This window comes from Amblyomma maculatum, chromosome 7 (assembly GCF_055883805.1).
Source record: "Amblyomma maculatum isolate TAMU_Amacu chromosome 7, ASM5588380v1, whole genome shotgun sequence".
NCBI classification, from domain to species: Eukaryota; Metazoa; Arthropoda; class Arachnida; order Ixodida; family Ixodidae; genus Amblyomma; species Amblyomma maculatum.
Genome location: NC_139350.1, coordinates 103,849,303 through 103,872,137, shown reverse-complemented (window position 1 = coordinate 103,872,137; position 22,835 = coordinate 103,849,303). Strand labels below are relative to the sequence as shown.

The 22,835-nt window shown below is 43.9% G+C and overlaps 1 protein-coding gene across 2 annotated transcripts in view; it reads right to left on the bottom strand.

The window, feature by feature from the left end:
• The window catches only part of LOC146184235 (uncharacterized), a 108,998-nt gene extending 101,489 nt beyond the window's left edge, over positions 1-7,509 (bottom strand). The window contains exons 1-2 of one of the 2 annotated variants that reach the window (XM_084609311.1): positions 7,072-7,509; positions 2,268-2,435 (exon numbers count right to left, since the gene is read on the bottom strand). In XM_084609311.1, the coding sequence (XP_084465437.1) occupies positions 2,268-2,435; positions 7,072-7,098 (195 nt within the window). In that variant the 5' untranslated portion in view covers positions 7,099-7,509. The remainder of the gene's footprint in view (positions 1-2,267; positions 2,436-7,071) is intronic. The other variant, XM_084609310.1, reaches the window with a different exon arrangement.
• Between the last annotated feature and the right edge of the window lie 15,326 nt (positions 7,510-22,835).

Here is a 22,835-nt window from a genome sequence, read left to right as displayed (position 1 = left end):
AAGACGGTACGTGCCTATACTAATTTAACGCGTGCACTGACAGATTTCTACCGAAAGCCGGAACCAACTATTCGACGGACTAGCAAGAAAGTCTCAACATCACCCGGGTCACATAAAAATTTGAAATCTAGCAGCAAGGACGACAATTCAATGTCGGGAGTGACCGCAACGCATTGTGGTGGAGTGCCAGTTTGGAGGACCATCCAGGCGCCTCGCTCGATAATACCTGCGCCTTTAGGATTTAGACGTCGCCGCCATCTACAAGTTCAGGCGAGAGCACCCAGATGGGAACCAACTATCAAGAGCCTGTGTCGACAGCCGCTGGAATAATATGATCACTCCTTTTTAAACCGTAGACACTAGCGATTTCGCGCAACATCAGTGCACACGCATCGAAGTACAGTGACTCATCGATTTCCTAGGAGGCAGTCATTTTGCGTACTCCAAGGTTATCTAAATATCGAATAACATTTTCTATTAGCCGCGTCCTCGTGAATAAATCCTTTGCACTCAACACGATTGGCTACCTTTTTGTTGCATCATAGGGCCTTCGGGAATAAATCCTACAAAGCTCTCACATTAAGAACCTCTCGTGATTTCGGCTTTACGCGTATTCCCTGCCGTATTTAGAAGTATTACTGGATATGACTGTCCGCTGAAGTCGCACACTATGTCAGGAGTTAACACGACAGGCAGCGCCGCAAAACACCGCAAACAAGACCTGCCAGAATTCTGCAGTCAATCCAACCACCCATGAGAATGCACCAACAGGTCGGCATGGGACTTACGCAGCTCCTATATGACGTCGACATCCGGCAACAATAAATAACAGTAGCAATGGAATGCATGATTCGCAAAAGCGATGCAAAATTCCTTCCTAGTGGTACCGTTGTAGAATTCGCGAAGTTTTTCGTTGAAAGCGTCCTAATGCGGCATGGGGATTCTAGAATGCTCCTGTCGCAGAAATGTATTGAGACTATAATAAATAAATGGATGCTTGTTTGAACCTGGAATAGTGCCGCGAAGATTCGTTCACCATTTTGCTCGCGCTAAATGCCCCCGAGTACCAGCTTTATCGCTTTCCTTGAAATGCCAATGCGCTGTGATATGTCTCGAACAACCATGCGCCAATGCTTCCGTAGGGCATTCCGTAGTTCGAGGACTGGCTAGATTGTCTGCTGCTATCGCCGCTGCGATGAAGTAGATGCATGTATTATGCTTGCAAAACCTTACACGTTAAGTAATTGCTTTAGCAAGCCTTTCATTGTCCTCCTGAGTGATTACGGCCGTAACGGCTACATGACGGTGTGAAGTTAGTACAAAAAGCAACACGAAAATTTCTGTACACCCAACAGAGTTTATGCGCGGCTATTAAACACGAAACTAATAAAATAGAAATTCGTCCAGTAACCAGTATATTTTGAGTATAATTACCTCATAAAACCACAGCAGAACTACAGACTACCAATATTTACTACAGAAAAAACTAAAGAACCACAAAATGCACTCAACAACATACAGGATCGCGTTAAACTAGTACTACAAAATCTTCTGTAGTTTTCAGATCATTCTATCGTGCTTTTCGACCTGTAATTCAAAAATGTGTGTATATTACCTACTAAAATCTATGGCTAACTGGTACTCCATCTGCAAACAACACTGCAACCACTTGCCTTGGTACATATATTGCATTGAAGAATCTACTCGGAACATGTTCTGAAAAGCAAGATCAATCAGGGTAGTTCTACCTAAGCAGCATGCAGCACATCGAGTATTCGGCACTTTTTAAGCACAAGAAAGCAAATCCCTTATGCTCATTGGCTAACATCAATATGTCGAAAATGACACGGGTAACTTAGTACAGAGGAGTCGAGCTCTGCGTTTACATTTAGCGGCTACCTTACGATTCCAGCACCGAGCTCACCTCACGTTCGGGTTCTCAGCGCAAAATTGGCAGATGGAAGAAAAGGCTTTGAATAATATTCAGCAGTTAGGTTCATGACGTCTGTAATGCAGGTTAAGTTCGCATCGTTCATACTTCAATTGCTCTTCATTTACTCAGACTCTTCCTATTAATTGCTTCCACGCCGTTGTCACCTGGTCAGACGTTGAGCGAATATTTTAGATAGAATTTTACTGTTTCAAACATGCATTTCTTTACGGCTCCGAGATAACTGACATGTGAAGCTTGCCACGGGAATCAAACTCCGTGCTGAAATGAATGTATAATGTCATTTTAGTGCAGCCTTTTTGAATAGCGAACCCACCTCGATTTTCCCCAGGACTCCGAGAATTCCTTTTCGCTGCTGGTCGGGCCATGTGATTGCTTCCTTGGCAAGCCGAATCAGCTTGTGGGTAGCTGCAAGGTCGTTCTGCAATTTCCGATTTTCTTGCTTCACAGCAGCCAGCTTCTTTTCAACGTCCTCTTGTTCAGCCTTCGTAAAAAGTGCAAATGAACACGGGAAGCACGGAAGGTGGTTTTTTTTCATAACACACTCGTTTTTAAGCAAAATCTATCCGACGCAGGGACTAGCAAAGAAGGTGCCTAGGATGCATTGAAACGCAGTTCGGGCGAACATATCATGATCGTGCCGCCCGAAAACCCATAAAGACAAGGATCGAAATTGTAATTTATCCGCAGCGGGAAATAAAATGGTAAAGTAAAAGTGTTTAATTATTAGATCGTCAGCATTGAAGCCACTGATAGTCACTTTCCGTTCGTATTCACAAACTACGGGTAGCACAAAGCACCGAATGCCGATGTCGAGCACAATTGACCAATTTCTGTCCGTATTTTATATTCCCGTGTCCTCGTGTTCACCTCTCGTTTCACGACCACCATGGGAAAAATTCTCTAATACAAAGTAAGATTTTTCATCAATACTACACCATGTATTATAGAAGTGTACAGTGTCATTTTGTTGTAGAGCTCTCGACCTGTACGCACCGCGCAATTAAATCTCAGCTTCGAATACGGCTAACTGCTTTCTGGCAAACCACTTGGGCCTACCTCGATTGCAAATTGACTTGGCTGCACTTGCTCGCACACGTGTCATCTAAGCTCTGGAAGCTGCGACAAAGCGCCGATTTCTCTGCAGCAGGGTGCACCACTCGAGCCCTATACACAATAGTGTCGCGGTCTGTCCTTATTTCAAAACAGTCACTTTTAAATTAAGCGTCAACAGTTGGTGCACATTTTACCGGCATGGTCTAAGAAGCGCAAACTCCTAGACTTGCGAACAACGTCTGATTTTCAAGCACGAAGCTCGGACGTAGAACAGAAGAGGCGTCTGATATAAACGTGGTTGGGCACATCCAGTTCTCTTTGTCATTGTGGCGCAAATGGCTACTCGCGCGCTGCTGACACTTAAAGGCAGACATTGCAGATGTGCCCTTGCTGCAGCAAATCTTCATAGTAATCGGCCCAAGAGGCACTGGGGCGCTCATCAAGAGGTTACTTTTACGCCCACACCAGGCAGCCGTTCCTATTGCGGCGCAAGTGAGCGGAGGCGTGAATCTCGAGATTTGAACAATCTGCATTTACTTCAGCGTACTTATTTCCTATCAGGAATACTTTGCTGCAATGTACATTGCTTTTCTTTTTTACTGGCTAATTTTCGCGGACAAGCATATTGGAATACGATATAGAAGGAAGCGCACAAGTAGGAGAAATTATGAATCATACTCCTTTTTCGGATGACTCACTGTTTCCCTGGCAAACAAATAGAGAACATAACTTCTTTAACGCTAGAGGTTTAAGACGTGCTTACTGTGCGTTACAGTTCGTCGGACAGCCGGGGGTATTCGACGGTTTTGATGTTGCCCCCCCCCCCCCCATAGTCCATTTCAAAAAATATATCCAATAATGCGAACCGCGACGCTCTTTTACGGCCAAAAAAATAATTGTTTAGAGATAAACATATCTGGTGCAGAAGGTTTTTATCTGGCCTTGATTTAATTTGGGCTTTCTGAAGGAGGAATGCATACTTTGAGACACTGTGGTCAGAAAAAAGCTGGCTCGTGTTGTTATCAAGCGCAGATAATGCCAAAATAAATTCTACTTCACTCGGCTGCCTACGGCACTGAATTCCCAAATTCACTCGCAGAAATTTTGAATGTTTGGTGCACCACCCCTATTCTCGCTGGCCGTCGTAAATATTCCGTGCGGACATTTGTTCGGTAGTTACTCATCAAGCAGCAAGGTTCGCCCATTGCAATCACCAATTTCGCGCGAGTTCCTCCTCTCAAGAAGCCTCGAAGCGTCTTTGCTGGTCCAGCTTGGGTGTCCCAATCGGTGAGCAGGATGACTGATTCCTAGCGTATTTTATTATCCGGCTTTGTGATTGCGTAATATCAATAAACGCATTTGTGTCAGTCAGTATTGTTCGTCTGTTTCCAGATCATATGGCTCACCACTTACCATTCCGGGGCGGGGGTTGAGAATGAACGTCCATCTGCGGACAAGCGGCTGGTCGAAAGTGTTCATTGACCTATTGGACACTTAACATGTTCTCTTATAAACCCTACGCGTTCGTAATAACCTTAAGACTAATTTGAGAGAACTGCTGGGCAAGCTCTGAAAGCTGACAGGACCATCAACTGCTCTTTTTTCCACTGATGTAGATTTTGTGTGCTTGGCGCCACATAGCATATAAAAGATGCGTGCGCATTTTTTAGCATTAGATCACTTGTTTTGCACATGCACCTGGCTTACGCGATATCAATCGCGTCAGATTACCGGTAGGAGAAAAAAATGAGGATGATGCTTGATAACTTGCGCACTCATTGTTTCATGTTTCTTGCAATTTCGCCTTTGCATCAAGATTAACCGCTTAGCTGTCTCACACGTAGCGACATTTCCCGCGTTCTCGGAATCCATCATATAAAGTTTCCGTGGCCATTCGGACCACCATCATGACAAGACATCCTCAAACGTTGCCCCCTCCCACTCAATTACACACGTCAGGTACAATGTATGTTGACGTTGCCGCACGGTACAATGCCACAGGTTCCATCACAGATGTCCGAAATACAACAGGCTCGCTTCATGCACTAATCACCAATCATTACTCACTAATCAATCAACAAATCACGTAATCAGTAATCCCTAATCAATCAAGCACGACGACATATCTCAGATACACTATATACAGGTGTCGAATACTTCACCGGCTCGTTTGTCGATTTGACTGATTTAGACGCCCAGTGAATGGAAAGAGGTGCCATCTGCCTATACAAAGATACAACAGGTCAATTCAGTGGTCTCCGCAATCTGGCGATATCCTGATGTTTTCACCAATAATCGCAATGAGGGATATGCATTCACATTTGAAGGCTCTGTGTGGGCGCACAGATGGCAAAGGTAAATAAAGGTGCATCCCAAAGGGGAAAGAATCTAGTTGTGAATAGACAAACGAAATATACAAGGAGAGATAATGTGAGAATTCTTGAATAGACAAGCGACCATTTATTATTAGATAAGGCACCAGGAATGATCAGTAATCTCACGAGGGTGGAAATAGATTACAAAGGCGTGTACAGCCTGGGAAAAAAATTAAGCGTTTATCCTCCATATGACCCACACAGTCAAAAGAAAGAAAAAATATGGAAATCCAGAGAGCAAACGCAAATTTTACCGACAAACAACTAGCTCTAATAGAATCAGTCAATGAGGATACGGCAGAGAAACAACACAAGGAGGAGTGGGATTATAACAAGTTAGCACCACTCATCCCTAGAAGAATTCAATAAATAAAAACCTCAAATAGATGGCAAAAAAAGGAGTATGCCGCGGCGCTTGTGGAATAGTAAATTAAGCAAGCGATCTAGCGAGGACTAGTGCCTTCTATAGAATGTGGGGAGGAAAAGGCGCCGCTTTCTAAAGACGAAATATTGAGAAAATGGGAATCCTATCGGCGAAACAACCTGGATGTGCAGGTAGTCGTTCACAATAAAATAAAGCAGCATATCGATCATTGGATGACAGAAGAGAGCGACCAAACACAAAGTGGCAGGGGGGAGCGAAAACCTTCTGGAGCCATATAAGCTGATTGGGTAAAAGGAATCAAAGAGACCAGGGACAGATTCAGGCTCCAAGGGAAAATGTCAAGATGGGAACGACGCTATGACATGCACTACCTCAGGTACAGCCGAATAATATAGGCGAGATGATGCGGTAATCTCCTATAATGCAAAATAAGCATCAGAAAGTTTTACAGAAAGTAACTTAGAACTGGCCAATCTGAGCTACAAGGCGTACACAAATAGTTCAGAAGTAGTACAACTATAGAGATGAATGAAATTCCCATCAAGCTGATTGACGCCATTGGTTCAAGAAGCAAGGAAACTTTAGAAGGATTTCAAAAAGTCAAATTTACTTTCTGAACTTTAGAGGACAGCAATTCCGAGATCAAAAAGCAAAATGAAAATCAAGCAAACCTTTAAAAAAAACGAAGATAGGAAGAAAAAAATTCATTTAGACCAAACACTACAAGGTCAGTTTTGTACAAACTGGACATGAAGGCAACAAAATAAAAATTCAGGCATTAGTAGAATGTAATCCATTGGAAGAACTGCAGGATGGGTTTCCAAGTGGTAGGCGTATAGATGATAGCCTTTTCGTGGTGACGCGTGATGCATAGGAATAGCCAGGGCGGGAATCAGTGCTGTTTGTAGACTTTCAGGGCACAAGCGATGCGTCCGAAAGCATAAGTGGACAATGCTGTGAAACACATTCAAATATGAAGGCATCGGCGAAAGAAGAACCAAAAAATTGGGCTAGTTGATGAGGCTTCATACTAAACTAAGCGAACTCCGCCCCATCCCACGAAGGAATAGGGCGGAGTACGTCCAGAAGTGTGATGTTTGTACTGGCTCCGGAGTCATGCCTATCCTGAGGGATATTTTCCTTAGTAAAGTGGATAAAGAACTAGCGGAAGATCTTCCTGACCTTACAGCGATTGTTCTCCGGTACGTGGATGATTTTTTGAATATCTTGAAACCAAGCTGCCCTCGAATTAATCCGGACGTCCTGAAGTGTTTCAAAGTAAGGGGAGAAAGTTCGAGGCTTACCGTTGAATGGCGACAGTCAGGATCCATCCTGTTCCTTGACCTGAAGATCAGCAGTCACGGGAGTAGAAGGTGCTGCGAATACAACACTCGGTCGAAAAAGCCGCTCCTAAACTACAATGCTTGAAATTACTTGAAATCGTGCCGTTCAAAATCCTGCAACCATAAGGTGGAGGCAGGCTTCCTGGGACAATTACGCAAGCTAAAAGAAGCTAGTTTTCCTGATCGAACCTTGTCACAGCTGCCTGAAAAGATCCTCTTTAAGACGGGACGGTCTGAGGAAAGCTCTCGTAAACCTATGGTGGAAATACCCTACGTCCGCGGCATTTCACAGCGCCTGAAAAAAAGGGGGGTGCGGTACAAAGTTAACGTGGTTTTCACCGCGAAGAATAGGCTGCGTGGTGTGCGCAGTGGCTGTGCGCGACAGGCTTGAGCATGGTGGTGATAGTTCAAAGATGGGATGCATGATTAGACAACGAAAAGAGGCTTACACCCTGTGACATACGTGTTTTGTATCAGATTCCGCTTTCTTGTGACAAGAACTACAGCAGCCAGACTGGCGGGCATATCAATGAACGACTGGCGGAACACCGTAGGTCGTTGAAATGTGCTGTGTCATCCAACCTCGCATTTTCAATGCAGAGGTTGCAAAGATTGTTTTCCCTTGCTGAATAAAACGAATATCTTGTTTAAACTCAGTGAACAGATATGTCGTGAGCTGGTGGTAGCTTACCTGATCAAACAAGAAGCGGATGCGCGGGTCGCATCACCTTCGGCTGTAGCGTCCTTGATAAAGAAATAGCTTTTTTACGTAGCTTCTTCAGTACGGGCGCATGCTACAGGCGGTTGATGTGATGCATTACGTTCCTTTTCGAGTTCTTTGTGGTTGTCTGTTTTCTGTTTTTAGACCGTGTAGGTTTGATACGATTATACTTTCTATCGCAGCAGTGAAAGTGAGGGTAGTGTTTCTTTTTCTTTGTTGTCTGGTTATGTGCACCTATAAAGATTCCTTTCTCTAATAAAGTATTGTGTTGTGCCTAGTCGCTCACTTTGTTGCTGTTCTTTCGTGCAGTTTAGTATGCATCGGCCAAGAGATAATCGCATTACTAGCGGTAACCTATCGGGATAATTATTTGAGATTCTATGAGAGGGCTTAAGAAGAAAGTCTACGGCCGGGGGTCGAAGAGACTTAAGGCAAGCTTCTCAGCTTTCGCGGCCGATGTTTATGATTTACATGAAGAATACGGAAAAGTTGGTACGAAAAAAAAAAAGCAATCTTTATTTTAATGTCTCACATAAACTAGGCAGAATGGACGTAGGTGGACATGATGAGAAAAAACTGCGCTACAGACGTGGACGGAGGTGAAGAACAAACAGGACAGGCGCTGACTCGCAACTGAAGTTTATTGAAAAAAACACAGTATAAATAACTCCGCCAAGTAGCAACAAACCACACATTGAACAAAAAACCAAATCATGACGAGCCCACACACACACACCACGTTAGAGAAACCCAACCTCACTATATGCTAAAGCTATTGACGGTTAATGAGATTAACAGATTAACAGACGGTTAATAGATAATGAGGTTGGGTTTCTTGAACGTGGTGTGCGTGTGGAATCATCATGATTTGGTTTTTTGTTCAATGTGTGGTTTGGTGCTGCTTGACTGGGTTATTTATACTGTGGTTTTTCAATAAACTTCAGTTGCGAGTCAGCGCCTGTCCTGTTTGTTCTTCACCTCCGTCCACGTCTGTAGCGCTGTTTTTTTTTTCATCACATCACCGTACCAACTCGCCCAGATGTATCTTCTATTACAGTAGGTGGACACCTAGTTTAATAGGGGCGGAGGACATGGTTGCGTTAGAGGATGGCCAGGAAGATTTTCAAGCGTCAGGTAATGCCTGTGGAGACGCAGAAGATGATCTGGCTTCACCTACAGTGTCACTAAGTATGCACTCAAAGCATTCAACGATTCCATCGCTAATAGCCTAATGCACGGAAGTGAGATAGTAACACAGATAGAAAAAAAATGTCTCGGAGTATGTAAAAACGATGGACAGGTATACTTGAACAAGCGTGAGCAGACCACCAGGATGAAGGGAGTAAAAGATGCTGAAACAATGAAGAACAGAGAATTATTTAGGTACAACAGGTATGAAGTACTTAAGATATTTCGTAAGCCATAGTGACCGCACTGATTACCTTAGCAAACGCCGTTTTATGCTTAACGTCAGAAGTCCACTGGGGGTTATAAATAAAATGGTGCGCTTTCGAAAGATTAGCACAAGCGGGACGTGGCAAAACTACGAAACCGGCAGTAGGAGGAGATATGAGTTGTGCAGCTTTTGAAAAACGAGTATTATAGGAAGAATGCAACAGAGAAATGGACGATAATGTTGGGCAGTCAAAGTATTAAAAACGTATACCGAAAGTTTGTTAGCTCAAAGTGAAGAAAAACGCCAACAAAACTTACTAGGGGGTACGTAGGAACAGAGGATAAAGAAATAGGGAACATGAAATGACACTTAAAACACAGTGGTTAAGAAGAGGAATAATTATTTGGAAATAACGGAGACCCGAAACCTATATAGACACTGGAGAAAGCAAATTGAGAAGAAAGCTTACTATGCCAACTCAAGATGCTGTGGCCTTCTCTGCAAAAGTAGATAAGGGTGGGTTTAAACGCGAAGCTATAAAAAAACTCAAGGATGCACTTGAATCTGTCTAGGCGCAGTAATGCGAAATCACTTCTCTTATTGCTGCAGATTATGTTACTGCATTTTCACTTTTTATAGATGCCTTAAATTGGTTTACAGAAAAAGAAAGAAGCAATATCTGTAGCACTGTTTTTGGGGGACGCCTAAACCACGACGTAAGGAAAGGGACATAGGAGGGAGTGAATGATGCCTTTATCCTTTTCTGACATGTGTTTCTCGTTGTAAACCATGGGCAAAGTTTCAGGCTCGGGCGTCATTTCCTGCTCCATGCCGCAGATGACTTTTGAGATGTGGCGTTTTGTGTCAACCAAGCTAGATGGCGCAACTCGTTAGTCTAAGCGAAGATTTATCTTCGCTGTTTCGTTCGGAAATTTTAATGCACATATTTCGAAACGCTGCTTTCGTCAGCCATAATCATACTCTGTGAAATGTTTTTTTTTTTTTTTTTTTCAATTTACAGCTACTGTCGTCCTTTTCTTCTGCGCCTCCCGGCATCCTTAAGCTTGACAAGGGATGTAGAGTGCTCTGCAACTTTATCAAACCCCCGTTTGAAAACTTTTCCCGCCTCAACCGTAGGTTCATTTGCCCTAAAACTGCGCTAAAAGCTTGCGCGTTGGTGTCCCCTTCTCTACGAGGTACGTTTGACCATGGTGCTTACACTTTTCGGCCGTGCATGATAAGAAACCAGAACCTTCTGCGACGAGACTGAGGAGCGAAAGACGCGAACGTAAATTTTCGGCCGATGAGGTGCAGTGGCGCCATCTAGCACAATTACAGGAAAGTGACATGCTTTCCTCATGGCCGCAATTGTTACTAGAACAAAGTCGTTTGTTCTAGTAACGTTGGGCTCGGAGGGATCGAGGCGGCCATGCTTGCCTCGGCGCTTTTCAAACGCACCGCTTTCCTCCAGCTACGCCAGATGACGCCACAGCTGCCCTTTGCTAGAAACTGCGCTGGCCTTTCTTGCTCCTCAGTCTCGTCCCAGACGGTTCTGGTTTCTCATCGCGCGCGGCTAAACCAAGTGAACACCATGGTGAACCTTACCTCGTAAAAGGGATAACAACTCGAAAGTTTTGTGCGAAGTTTCAGCACAAATGAGCCTCCGGTTGAGGCAGGACAATTTTTCAAACAGGGTTTGATAAAGTTGCCGAACACTGTAGAAACGGGTTCCTATGCAGGCAGCGTGCGAAGTCATGCGAAATATCGATATATATATATATATATATATATATATATATATATATATATATATATATATATATATATATATATATATATATAGGCCATATGCGGTTTAAATGAAAATTGTCAGCACCGCCCGCGCTTTGCCTCTCTCCTGTCGTCTATGCAGCGTTGATTCCTACTACATAAATTCATCGATTTCAGCCCTTATATCTTATGTTCATATTTGCCACAATCATATTCGGTCGCGTTGCTTGCACACGTTGCTTTTCCAGGCGCATTAGAGCTGTTCATTTTGTCGCCACAGGTATGGTGATCGCTTTTTGCAGAAAGCAGTAACTGATCCTGCTTGCGATTTCTCTCAAGTATGTAATATTTTTATTACTTTGAACAAGCACGTTAAGAACACATGAAAAATCTAAAGCGACGCAACCGGCTTAGCTTGGCCGCGATGATCTCCACTCTGAGCTGCCTAGCTTCAGATGTGGCTGCTGCAGCGTCTTTTTCTAGGGCAGCCATTTTCAGTTGAATCTTTTCTGCCTCCTCCATGGTCGTGTCTATCTGCGTCCATACCCACTAAGTCTTCTTCAATTTTGAGACTCAAAAAAGACCATGCAAAGCGGAAAGACTGATATATATTGGTGCGTTCGTAAACCCGCTAATTTACTTCATTGCATACACGATTAGCAAGTTACGTAGTTATTAACTCATACACTAAATGACTACACACATCGCACAAGGCCGTTATTACCCGGTCTTCGCTACGACATATTTACAGCGTGGTGCTCGTAGCACGAGTTTCCAATCCTTTGCACGGTTTAAGAACACTAAGGTGCTGAGAGAGAGTAGGAGGCGACAGCTGGCCAAGAGGCATGACAGGTTACTACGAGAGTGGACTAATGCTAAAGCATAAGGTGGTACCAGGGCTGAATGCTGCACTACCCTAACATAACGGATTTGGTTTATGGCCGATTGACTTAGCTAATTTAAAATTTATTCCGAAAGTTTTAATACAAAGACTCTTCTGCGGTCGATTAACGATTCAGAGCGCAGAGCGTCAAAACCTAGTCACGTGCTTGCATTTTACATGTGTGCTGGCTTTCATAGTTTTCTGTCCGGAATTAAGAAATCATCTCTTTTGAAACAGAAGGAGAAACCAGGACCAGGACTATATGGGACACATTTAAATTGCATGCGAACTGTCATAAGCTTCGGTTCAGTGGTAGACAATTTCCTCCGAAGTTTGTCCTCAGCATTCTGCAACAAAGTCAGCCTTTCCGAGAAACTCCATGGGGCGCAATTTTTACGATAACATCAAAATTAGATGCCTGGAGAGGGAAGATATTCGGATATATTGAATATTATTGTGTCGTTGAACAATAATGAATAAACTGCAGTTCAAGGTGTCTTTTCCAGGCAGTGTGCAAAATATCTTGGTGGCGGACGTGCCGGAGTGCAACAGATCGCGTATAGAATGTGTAGTCTTCAGATGTAACCTTTTTCTCAACGCAAAAGAATTATTTATTAAAGAATATTGCAGCGATACTACCTTTTTGCGGGAACAGCTTCAGATAAAAAGACAAAATTTATTTGCCATAAATGCCTCAAAACAGCATGTTTTGAGGTGAGCATGAAATCTTTTGCCTTTTGAACAACAGTTTTAAGCGTGAAATCTGCTGCGGAAAATGCGTAGCGCATTCTAAACGGTCTGTGTATGGTTATAGTGCTCAAGAGGCTGCTTGTGCCTTCGCCTATGCTCGTTCCTCGAGCAGGGCAGTGCGCTTATAATCCACGGCAGCATTTGCGGCTTCAAGCTGGCCGCCATCACTTGTTCTGTTTCCAGCCAGAACGCGCAATCAGTTTGCCCCGCCGCTTTTAGTGCTTTTAGTGCGAGTTTCCTGTGCTAGGGTTAGACGTCTCACCATATCTGTAAATTTCTGTCGCGGGTGTTTGCGAAAGGGGGGTCTTTTTAGTTTTCGATACAGCTATTGCCGAAACCCAGGGATAAAGAATTGTAGTTATCTAGTCCTATGATAACGAACAAGAGCAGTAGAGCTATGCCTAGCACGTAAATTGGCGATAACTTTAGTCTTGCCTCCTGCATAGAACTGAACTCTGCTGAATGACTCCTCGGGGCAGCCAGCTATCGCAATGCTCTGCTCTCTGCCTAACCTCATAAGCCAACCGCCGCCTCATACCCTCCCTTGCCATTCGCACTTTCGTCTATGTCCTCTCAACGAAAAGTGGAGTGTGATATCGTATCACGTGGTTTACGCCTACCTACAATGTACACTGCTGCACAGATCCTGCCGATTATAGGCTGCCTTCGTCCTCCCTCGTCTGAAATTTTGTTCCTCCATATGAAGTCCTCACCTAGGAAACCTATTGGCGCGACTCGAAATCGTGCAAAGAAGAGCCACGATAACCTTGTGCCCTCAACTTGTCCAGCGCAGTATCTCCACCCAAGCTATGCATCTAGGCTAAAACCACTAGGGCGGCGGACCCTCGAGCCCCGCCGCCGAGTGGCCCGCTTTAGGGTCCTCTGCTCAGATGTCGACGGCACACTCGATGAAGGCTAACTTCATTTCGCCATCATGTGCAACAAACGCACTGCCCAGCCAGAGCCCATCGACTCCCGTACTGTCCGCCGGAAGCATTCTGCTCTCCTGGCTGCAATAACTGGCTTTAATTGTCTATCCCAACGACCCAGCGGACTTTGTTCCCGTTGATCGTGCTAAGTAACGGGATTTGCGTCGTGCCCTGGCAAAATACCCGGACTGGTATGCGACCGTGTGTGCTTGTGTGTTTGTGTGTGTGTGACCCATTCGCACCTTCCTCCATGCCTTGGCGCGGAAGCAATTGGCCGAACGGCGCGCGGTGCATGGAATTTCACCTTCAAGTTCAACCTCGCAAGTTGCTTTACGCCTTTCTCTTTCATTTTCTTTTTCTACCTTCCCCCATATTCTACTTCAAAGTGCAATTAAAAATTATAAATATTATCATTATCACACAATGAATTTAAATGAATAAAATTATTTGAACTCTGTCCAGTTCTACGAGCCCAACGCGGCAGGCAATATTGCAATGATTTCTGGAGAAAATAGAGGTCTTACGGTCGGCAATCATTATGATAAGGCTGAATACACGTATATATAGCTTAACCAATCATTTTGATGCAAGCACCCAAAACGGAATAATAATGAAAATGACAGAATAGCATTGAAAAGCAATAGGTCTTGAAGTTGTGTTTCCTTGGCTTCTATGACACACGGCTAAGAGCACACATCAGTAGGTAAGCACGATAATAGCAAAGTAGTAGAATATGGATTGTGGAATTTCACTAAATTATTAGCAGTATTCATACGACCTCAATAAGCTGAGAGCATGCCGGAGGCTTTGGAGCACCCAAAAAGCTCCTGGGGTACACTCATTTTATAGTTTGGAGCGAGTGCTACATCTCATTACTTGACTCGCATCCGCACAACACACAAGCACTACGACTTTACCAAGAGAATATTACTTGATGTAGAGTTGTGAACACCTGGATACAAAATGGATTTGGGCAAGCTGTTAATGAGAAAGAGTCATTGAAGAAGTGTACGAAGTATCTTCGAAGCGAACGCTTCATTCCCGCAGGCGCTCGTGGCATAAAATTGTTTGACGATCTTTTAAAACTCTTACCTGCGGACCAATTAAATACAGACATACCGAACGCTCTACTAAGTAGATGAAATTGCGTGAAGGCGACAACTAGTTCAAATACCACATCACTCCCTCGTGCAGACCTTTAATGATTGCGGGCGAAGATAGCGCATCTAGGAGTAGCAGCAATGCTCATGTTCTGTCAATGGGCTTGGCTAATAAGATAAGGAGTGAGGCGAAGAGTCCTCTCAGGCCTAACGGGAGACCTGTGGCTCCATTACAGAAGCTGGAAATTGGCAAACTGCACTTGGAGGATCAGCATTCAGCTCGATTGGGAGAATTCTTTCAGCGCTGAGACTTGTCATTCTAAGCCTACTAAACTGGAGGCTATGTCGCTAAACTGAATAGAAGAAGCAACTGATGTCGTTGTCAGCGCAGACGTAGGCATAGCCGTAGAATTCGCTCCGCTCCTCCGCAGCAGAGCCGTAATAAGGACTCTCGAATTCTGCGCCCAAGGATGCGGGATCGAATCCAGGTCGAGGCTTGCACTTTTGATGCAGGCGAATAGCACGGCGCTGTATGCTGTATGATGTCTATGGACGGGAAACAGTCCAAAGTGGTTGAAATTTCCGGAGTCTCCACTACGGCGTCTCTGACAGCCTGAGTCGCTTTGCAACATTACATCAGATAAGCCAAACGAAACAAGACCGTTATTCAGAAAAGCAGTGGATCAAAACAGGTAACTCCAGAGCGCAAAGAATAGCCGGTGTCAATCTTCGCCCCTCAAGCTAGTGCTAACCTGGTGCTCCCAGCTGATGACAGCTTTAATATCTCGCATTGCCAGTTCTCAAGGGGATGATCGTTTGCGTAAATGGAGTTTGCTACTGGAGTTTGCTACTTAGGTGCTACTGCATTCACACATCTACGCATACAGTCATAAGATACTATGTGATGTAAAGGACCACCTGACATATATATATAAAACACCGATCTTAGCGAGTTATAACGTGTCTGCATGGCTTAGATTAACTCGGGATTAAATAGTACAAGAGTTCTAGAATGCGAGCCCGAGTTTGCTGCGTCTGCCCGTTCGGCCACATCCCGTGGCCTCGTATTGTCATACACCACGACGACCACGTGACCTGCCAGCTACAACTTTCCCGAAACGAGCCACGATTTTTCGCTCACAACGCCGACGCCGGATTTAGTGGGGAACAGGAACTGCAACACTGTCACGTTATCAAAGGAGGTGTGGAAGCGAGAACACAGGGCCACCAAAAAGTGCAGACTCCGAAAGCACCACTGATAATGCACCGGCTGCATGTGAGGAGGTTGAGGAAGGCCAGAGTGAGCTGAGCCAACAAGCTCTGCCGGCACACGGCATTGATGTGCGGAACATCCCGAGCACCCGTATTACGTGCCGACGCTTGACATTTATCAAATACTAGTATCAGAAAAAACGAGCCCCTTTCGATCAATCTAATGTCAATGAATGTCATTTTTCATCGTAGCGCAAACTTGGGAGAGTGAAGTACGGCTGGGGTGCAATCGTGCACGAAAGGCCATGAGGACAAACAACGCCAAATCGTGTTAGTCACTTCGAGCTACTTGTATTGCGTGTATACTCCGCCGTCTATAGTGAGCAGAAAATTAATAACAAAGTACGCATTAGGGGTTGTATTTGTGCATTATGGCATTCTGTTTTCAAGCAAAGTAAAACGTCTCAGAAAAGTTCGCTTGAGTATGGGTATCGGATGTCCTCTTCGGCGCTCAGAAAACGCCGCAAGAGCTGCTGAGGGCTTCGAGAGTCAGCTTTAGACGATAAGCTGTATGTAAGCGTCACGCCCTGCAGGAAACCCGGCGTCGTCTTCTGCGAACAATTTCGAGATGGAGCGTTTCATACTACATTTGCCTTGTGCGGCTTAGTGGCGCTCCGATGCTGTCCCCAGCCGAGATGGTCTCATATAAGCCACTCCCAGGCAAGGCTTCGCGCGAGCTTTGTAAATTGCAGTTCGCTCTCGTGCGGTGTGAACGCTGTGTTTGGGAGTCCTTGGAGTAGCACGTGCTAATCGGGACCAGGTAGGCTGGTGACAGCGGATCAATAGGACAACGCCAGAAGTATGGGTTGATTCGTTTATAATTTTTTCGGAGTTGCTATAGTTAGCTGTAAACGAAGGAGTTAGGTGTCCTAGCGGCTAGATTTTAGAACTTTTCCCTTGGCACTGCTAGAAAGATTCGTGTCTAAATTGGTTTAAATTCGTAATAATTAAAATTCGGGTCAAAAGCTTTTATGCGCTAACATGGTTAAAAAGAAAGAGGTGAAGTGCACAAAATGCAAGGTGTGGGAGATTTTAGATGACACGCGTTGCAAAATTGATAGAAAGGACTAATAACGATTTCAGGCCCTGGCAAGTATTTTCAGCGAGTAGGAATTTATTTCAGGAACAACTGGCGCTGAGACTGGCTGGTCGGCTCTTTTTGGAAGTCCGCGAGAATATTAAGCATAGAGCATCAGTGATGCATAAAACGTAATGCTGGAGAGCAACTCCAATGAGCCGACAAAGGAAGACGTAGGAAGAAAGCTAAAAATAGTAACTTTATCTCAACTATCTATTACATACACATGCAAGGTGGCAGAGATAGAGCGAGGTGGATGGAAATAGAACAGCAGTTAAGAGGTCACGAAGTCGGTGTATCGGCTCTGCGCGAACCTCAGGGACCTGAAAGAACCACCTGTCACCGTAGGCTATGTTTGGAAGGGTACAATAGAACAACAACGAAGAATGGTAGTGGTGCTGGTATGTTGATACACCATGGGGTTAATTGGCGAAGGGTTAACCCAGCTTGCAAATTACATTCTAGGTTTCAGGAACAATATCAGGTAAAAGAAAGGGTATGGCTAAAGGTAGCCAATTTATGAACAGGAGACGAACGCCAACAAGAAAACAGGGATCTGGTTAAATGTCTCAGTGAACATATCAAAGAGTTTGTAGACGCGACCGAGATCGCCTCACTGGTTGGTATGAATGTACAAAATGAGAGTCATGATTTAGTCGCCGACGGCAACGGGAATATATGCTAGATATACGCGAACAGTTTAACCTGGTTATTGTGAACAGCGAAAGGACATGTGAAAACCCGATCACGTGTGAATTCCGGATTAAGAAAATGACCATTGATTACTCCTTGATGTCACCAGGAATCTACAATAAGTTAGCGAGTATGAAAATAGATGGGGAAGGCGCGTACGGCCTAGGAAGTAACAATAAACGTATTAGCCTGCAAATGGGACTCCTTCTCGAAAGAAAAAAAATCAGGAAGCACAAGGAGCAAACGCAAATTCAACCGGCAAAACCGTAGAACTAAGACCATCAGGAATTGAAGAAACGATACAGAAATGCCCCGTGGAGAAGTGGTATTATTATTAGTTGCACAAGTCATCTGTAGAAAAATTCGGCAAGTACAAGAATCAAATTGGTGGAAAGGCAGGCGAACTCCCTGAAGCTGTTGGAATAGTGAAGAGAAATAGGTTATCATATTAAGACACATGGCTTCCAGAGAACCAAAAGCTACGAAAGCGCGGCCATCTCAAGAGGAAATAGAAAACGTGAGTCCTATCGGCAAAGCAAACTGAAATTGCCGGTACTTGTGCATGGGAAAATAGCGCACCGACCGCTGAGTGACTGAATTGTGCGACTCAAAGAGGCGGCCAAGGAATTCTGGACCCATATAAGCTCTGTGGGAAAGAGAAAACAAAAGGAGCAGGAACAGATTTAAGACGCCGAGGATGACGTCTAGAGAGGGATAATGCCATAGGATATCTAACATCAGTTATTGCCAAATAATTTGGGCGCGATAATGGGGTAATAGCCCCGAAATAAGAAGCTGTACCAGACAGCTTGAAGGAAAAGAGCTCGCAATTATCAAATCTTAACTATTGCATGCTGAGATAAACATTCTTTTTTGTGCAGACATAGGGATGGATGAAATTCTAATCAGTCTAATTAATGGCCTTGGTTCAATAAGCAAGGACGCGTGGTGAAAGGCATTAGAAGCAGTCATAAGAAATAAAGAAATTACGTAGTGCTGGAAACTGAATAAGATGAATTTGATTTATAGAGAAAAAGGAGACAGGAAGGACATTAAATCATTTAGGCCAACCATAAGGTACAGGTTGGCAATGCAGGCAGCCAAACTGAAGAGGCTTGCATGGCTACAAAGTAATATTGTACTGCGCGAACTGCAGAACTGGTTTGGAGTGGTAGGCGCCTAGATGATCGCATTTCCTTAATTACCCAATGCATAAACATAGTCAGAGACGAAAACAGATCCCTCTATTTAGCCTTTTTGAATATTATCGATGCTTACGACTGCATAAATAGAGAACTTTTGGGGAACATACTCGATTATGAATGCTTCGGTAAAGAAGTAATTATATTACTGTCCATTGGAGGGATTAAGAAGTACGTGCTCTGTCGAGGCATGGGAAGGATTGAAGCAAGTATATCTACTATCACCACTGTTGTTCATGATTTATATGAAGAATATGGAAAAGAGTCTTCAAGAAAGCAACCTTAGTTTTAATCTCTCGTATAAGCTAGGTTGAATGGATGTGGAACAAACGCTTCCAGGAATAATGTATGCAGAGCGACATTGCTCTATTAGCCAACAGCCATGAAAATTTGCAACCATGGGTTAATATATGTGGATACGAGGGAGATGCAGTTGGCAATACATTCAGCTTGATTAGGCAGGTTTTGATGGTATGAGGATACTTATCTGATAAAAAGCTTAGAATACAAGAGAGTGAGACCAAAACTGTCAGTATATAAATATCTTGGGGAATGGGTAAACGAAGGAGAGGTGTCCATGGAAAATTTTAAACAGGCCACCATGGCTAAGCGATAATGAAGCACAGGACATTTTGGGAATACAACTGATACAAATCACTTAAAAGGCATTTGAAAATAAATGATGGAGACAAGACATACCTTCGAAAACGCGGTATTGTGCTTAAGGGCAGAAGTCCAGTCGGGATTACAATAAATCAAGATCTGTAGGAAGGTTAGCACTTCCAATCGACACCAAAACTGCAAACGAAGCTGTACAGGGAGACATGGGCTGAGCGTCTTTCGAGGCACGAGAGACTCATAGCGAAATAGTGTATTAAGAGCGCCCCAGCATAATGAACGACAATAGCTCTTTAGGTAAATTGGTACTTACACCGAAAAGGCATTGGCTCGCAGGGGCGGAAAGAGACCAGGAAACTAAACAATATATAGGAATGCAGGATGAATAAGTAAGGAACAATAAACAACAGGTAAGCAACACAGAGGCTAAAAACGTGAATAATTCTATGGAAAAATAGACAACCCCATACTTATAAGGAAAAGTGAAATATTAGAAAAAGAAGGAAACTTTCCATAACAACTCAAAAGGCAGCGGCCTTCTCTTTGGATCTAGATAAAGATCAGAAGCCGAAGATAGAGAAGAAAGTTTAACAAAGAAGATGAAGCTTTTGCTATGCGCTCTAGATGCCCAGAAACAATCGAACATCTTATACTGGAGTGTGGCAGTATCCTTGTAGATGTTGATGCGGATATAGTCACTCTAGCCGAGACCCCGGGGTTCAGTGGTAACAAAGTAAGCGTGAATAAATCGGCGGTACATGTTAACAAGAGATGTTTGGAAGATTGGTGGATAAAAAGCAGCGAGGGGACGCCTTGAAGCTAAATCGAAATTAAACAAGGATATTTAACGATAACCATTCCTAAAACTAAATTCCTTAAAATTGAAGAGTAGTTAGAAAGCATAAAAAAGAAACGTTGAGATTCGCGAATACTATCGCCACCCCGTTTCAAACGGGATGTTCTTAACATCCATCCACCCATGTTTAAGTAAGTGCCGTCTAAATGGAATTAGTGGTGAGGCTGCGAAAAATAATTATTTTGTTGCAACGAATTGCCTCTGAAGAAACAAGGATGTCCAGGTCTTTGTGGGTATTACCGCTATCGTGTAATTTACTGAAGGAAGATCTCAATTGCCCGCTTTTTTTTTTTTTGTTGTTGGCGATCAGCAGAGGCACACAAAAGAAATGTAATCGACCAAATTGCGCTCACGAGGACAGCTCGCGGAGCCATCTGGAGCGCCTTCACTGTTTTAAATCAGTACACAATATGTATGAAAACGAAAACATCGTGAGTCAGGCCTGCCGGCAGGCATAGTGAATCAGTGCATAGTGCAAGAAGTGACAGGAATGTAAGGAGGGGGAGTGGATATAATTTTTTTCTCTCCACAGAGTGCACTTATAGGGACTCCGTTCTGGTGCACAAAGAGAACTGGGAGGTTTGTACTCTAGGCAGTGAGCATTGCCCTTATTAAACATCCATATATTGTGTTCCGCTGCCCTTCCTGCAAGCCTAATGGTCTAACACAGATTAATCTACAGCAGATGGAACGAAAACAAAAATTTCTCAAGGTCAGTTTTACACGCTGATAGATCTCAAATTTTACAACTGCAACCAAAATAAAATATACTAGTTAACCATCTTTGATTTTTCAAGTCGTATCCGTACCTTTAAGGTTTGTATTTCAAGTAATTTGAAAATAGTTCTTGTTTTATTATCGCAATATACAAATGAGTACGAGAACACATTTGAGCCCACTCGGCGATCTTATAGGAGGCGAAGAAGCACGCTGAGAACGTGTCGCAGCTGTTGATATCCCCCGTATTCTCTGCAGCTCCGCTGTTATCTTTTCCCTTTGCGCTGTCCGCTGCCTCTAGACCAACCAAGGAGAATTAGGCACTGGCTTGTAGGAAATTGCCTTGCATTAGAGGTTTGCGCGCTTGTTGGAGGAGCTGGAGAATTGTAGTTTGAGGCCAGGTGTGAACATGATTCACTTGCTTTCTGATTATCGTCGCTATAGTTTGCATGCATCTTCTGTCCGCACATCCTGACCACTCTCCATGAAACACGAAAGCCGTTGGCCCTAAACAACAAAGCAGGGCGAAATCTATGACGAAACGCTGTGTAGTATTTTAACGTCAGACGTGTGCATTTGTGTATCACTATTTTCTACTTCTGTACGTTGTTGTGTACTACTTTCCTTGGAAAGTATACTTTCCTACATGTGGACATGTAGGGCAAAGAGAGGATAATCGATGGTCGCTTAGGGTAAAAAACTGGATTGCGAGGGAAGGAAAGCGTAGCAGGGGGCGGCAGAAAGTTAGGTGGGCGGATGAGGTTAAGAAGTTCGCAGGTGTCAAGTGGATGCAGCTAGCACAGAACCGGTTTAATTGGAGAAATATGGGAGAGGCCTTCGCCCTGCAGTGGGTATAGTCAGGCTGATGATGATGATTACGTTCCTTTGTAAGCAATACAAAGTTCTCTTGTTATTACACAAACGGCTGGTTTCGTTTGGCTGGTTTATGTGGTTTAAAGTTCCAATTGACTCGGTGAATAAGAAACACCGTAGTGGAACACTGGAAATTTTGACCTGTGGTTCTTTAACGTACACTGGCAACCCACATCATTTTGCACACAGTCGAGCCAAAGCATTACTGCGGCAAATTGCACAAGCACCTGTGGTCGGCATCTTGTCAATGCCAAAATACGTACAGAGATTGTTGTGACGACAGAAATTCTTCTGTAGTCTTTGTCAACTGGGAATCTTTACACTATTGCTGCCAAAATCAATAAACATGCAGATACCTTGTTACAAATAGTATGGCGCAATGCCCCGGTGCCTAAAATGCCTCCCACCTGTACTGAGGTTAATATCCTTGCCATGATTGCAGTACTCAGTCATATCTTCACCGCTTCCATGGTTTTTCTTAGAGCACTTGTGATTATGTGGAAACTTGGGCGCGCCATTCAAGTGAAGGTATGAGCTTAATATGCAGCCTATTGGTACATACTTATTTTCATTCGTCTTTATTTCTTATTTTTTGACAGCTGCCGACATGCGGCCGTATCATTGCAATTCTAGCGCGCGGATCGATTCTGTATTTTTTGTTCAAGCGCGTTGTCATCAGGCGACGCTTTAACCTTTTCTTTGTCGTGCATTGCGATGAGATGCGAAGAGGCGTTGCGATGAACCTGGAAGATTCCAGCCACTCGCGTGTGTTTCTACAATATTCCGCTTTAGTGTAGTCACCGTTTGCGGCTTCATCTAGATGTTTCTTCGCCATCATTAAATTGAGCGTTGACGGGTGCGACAGGC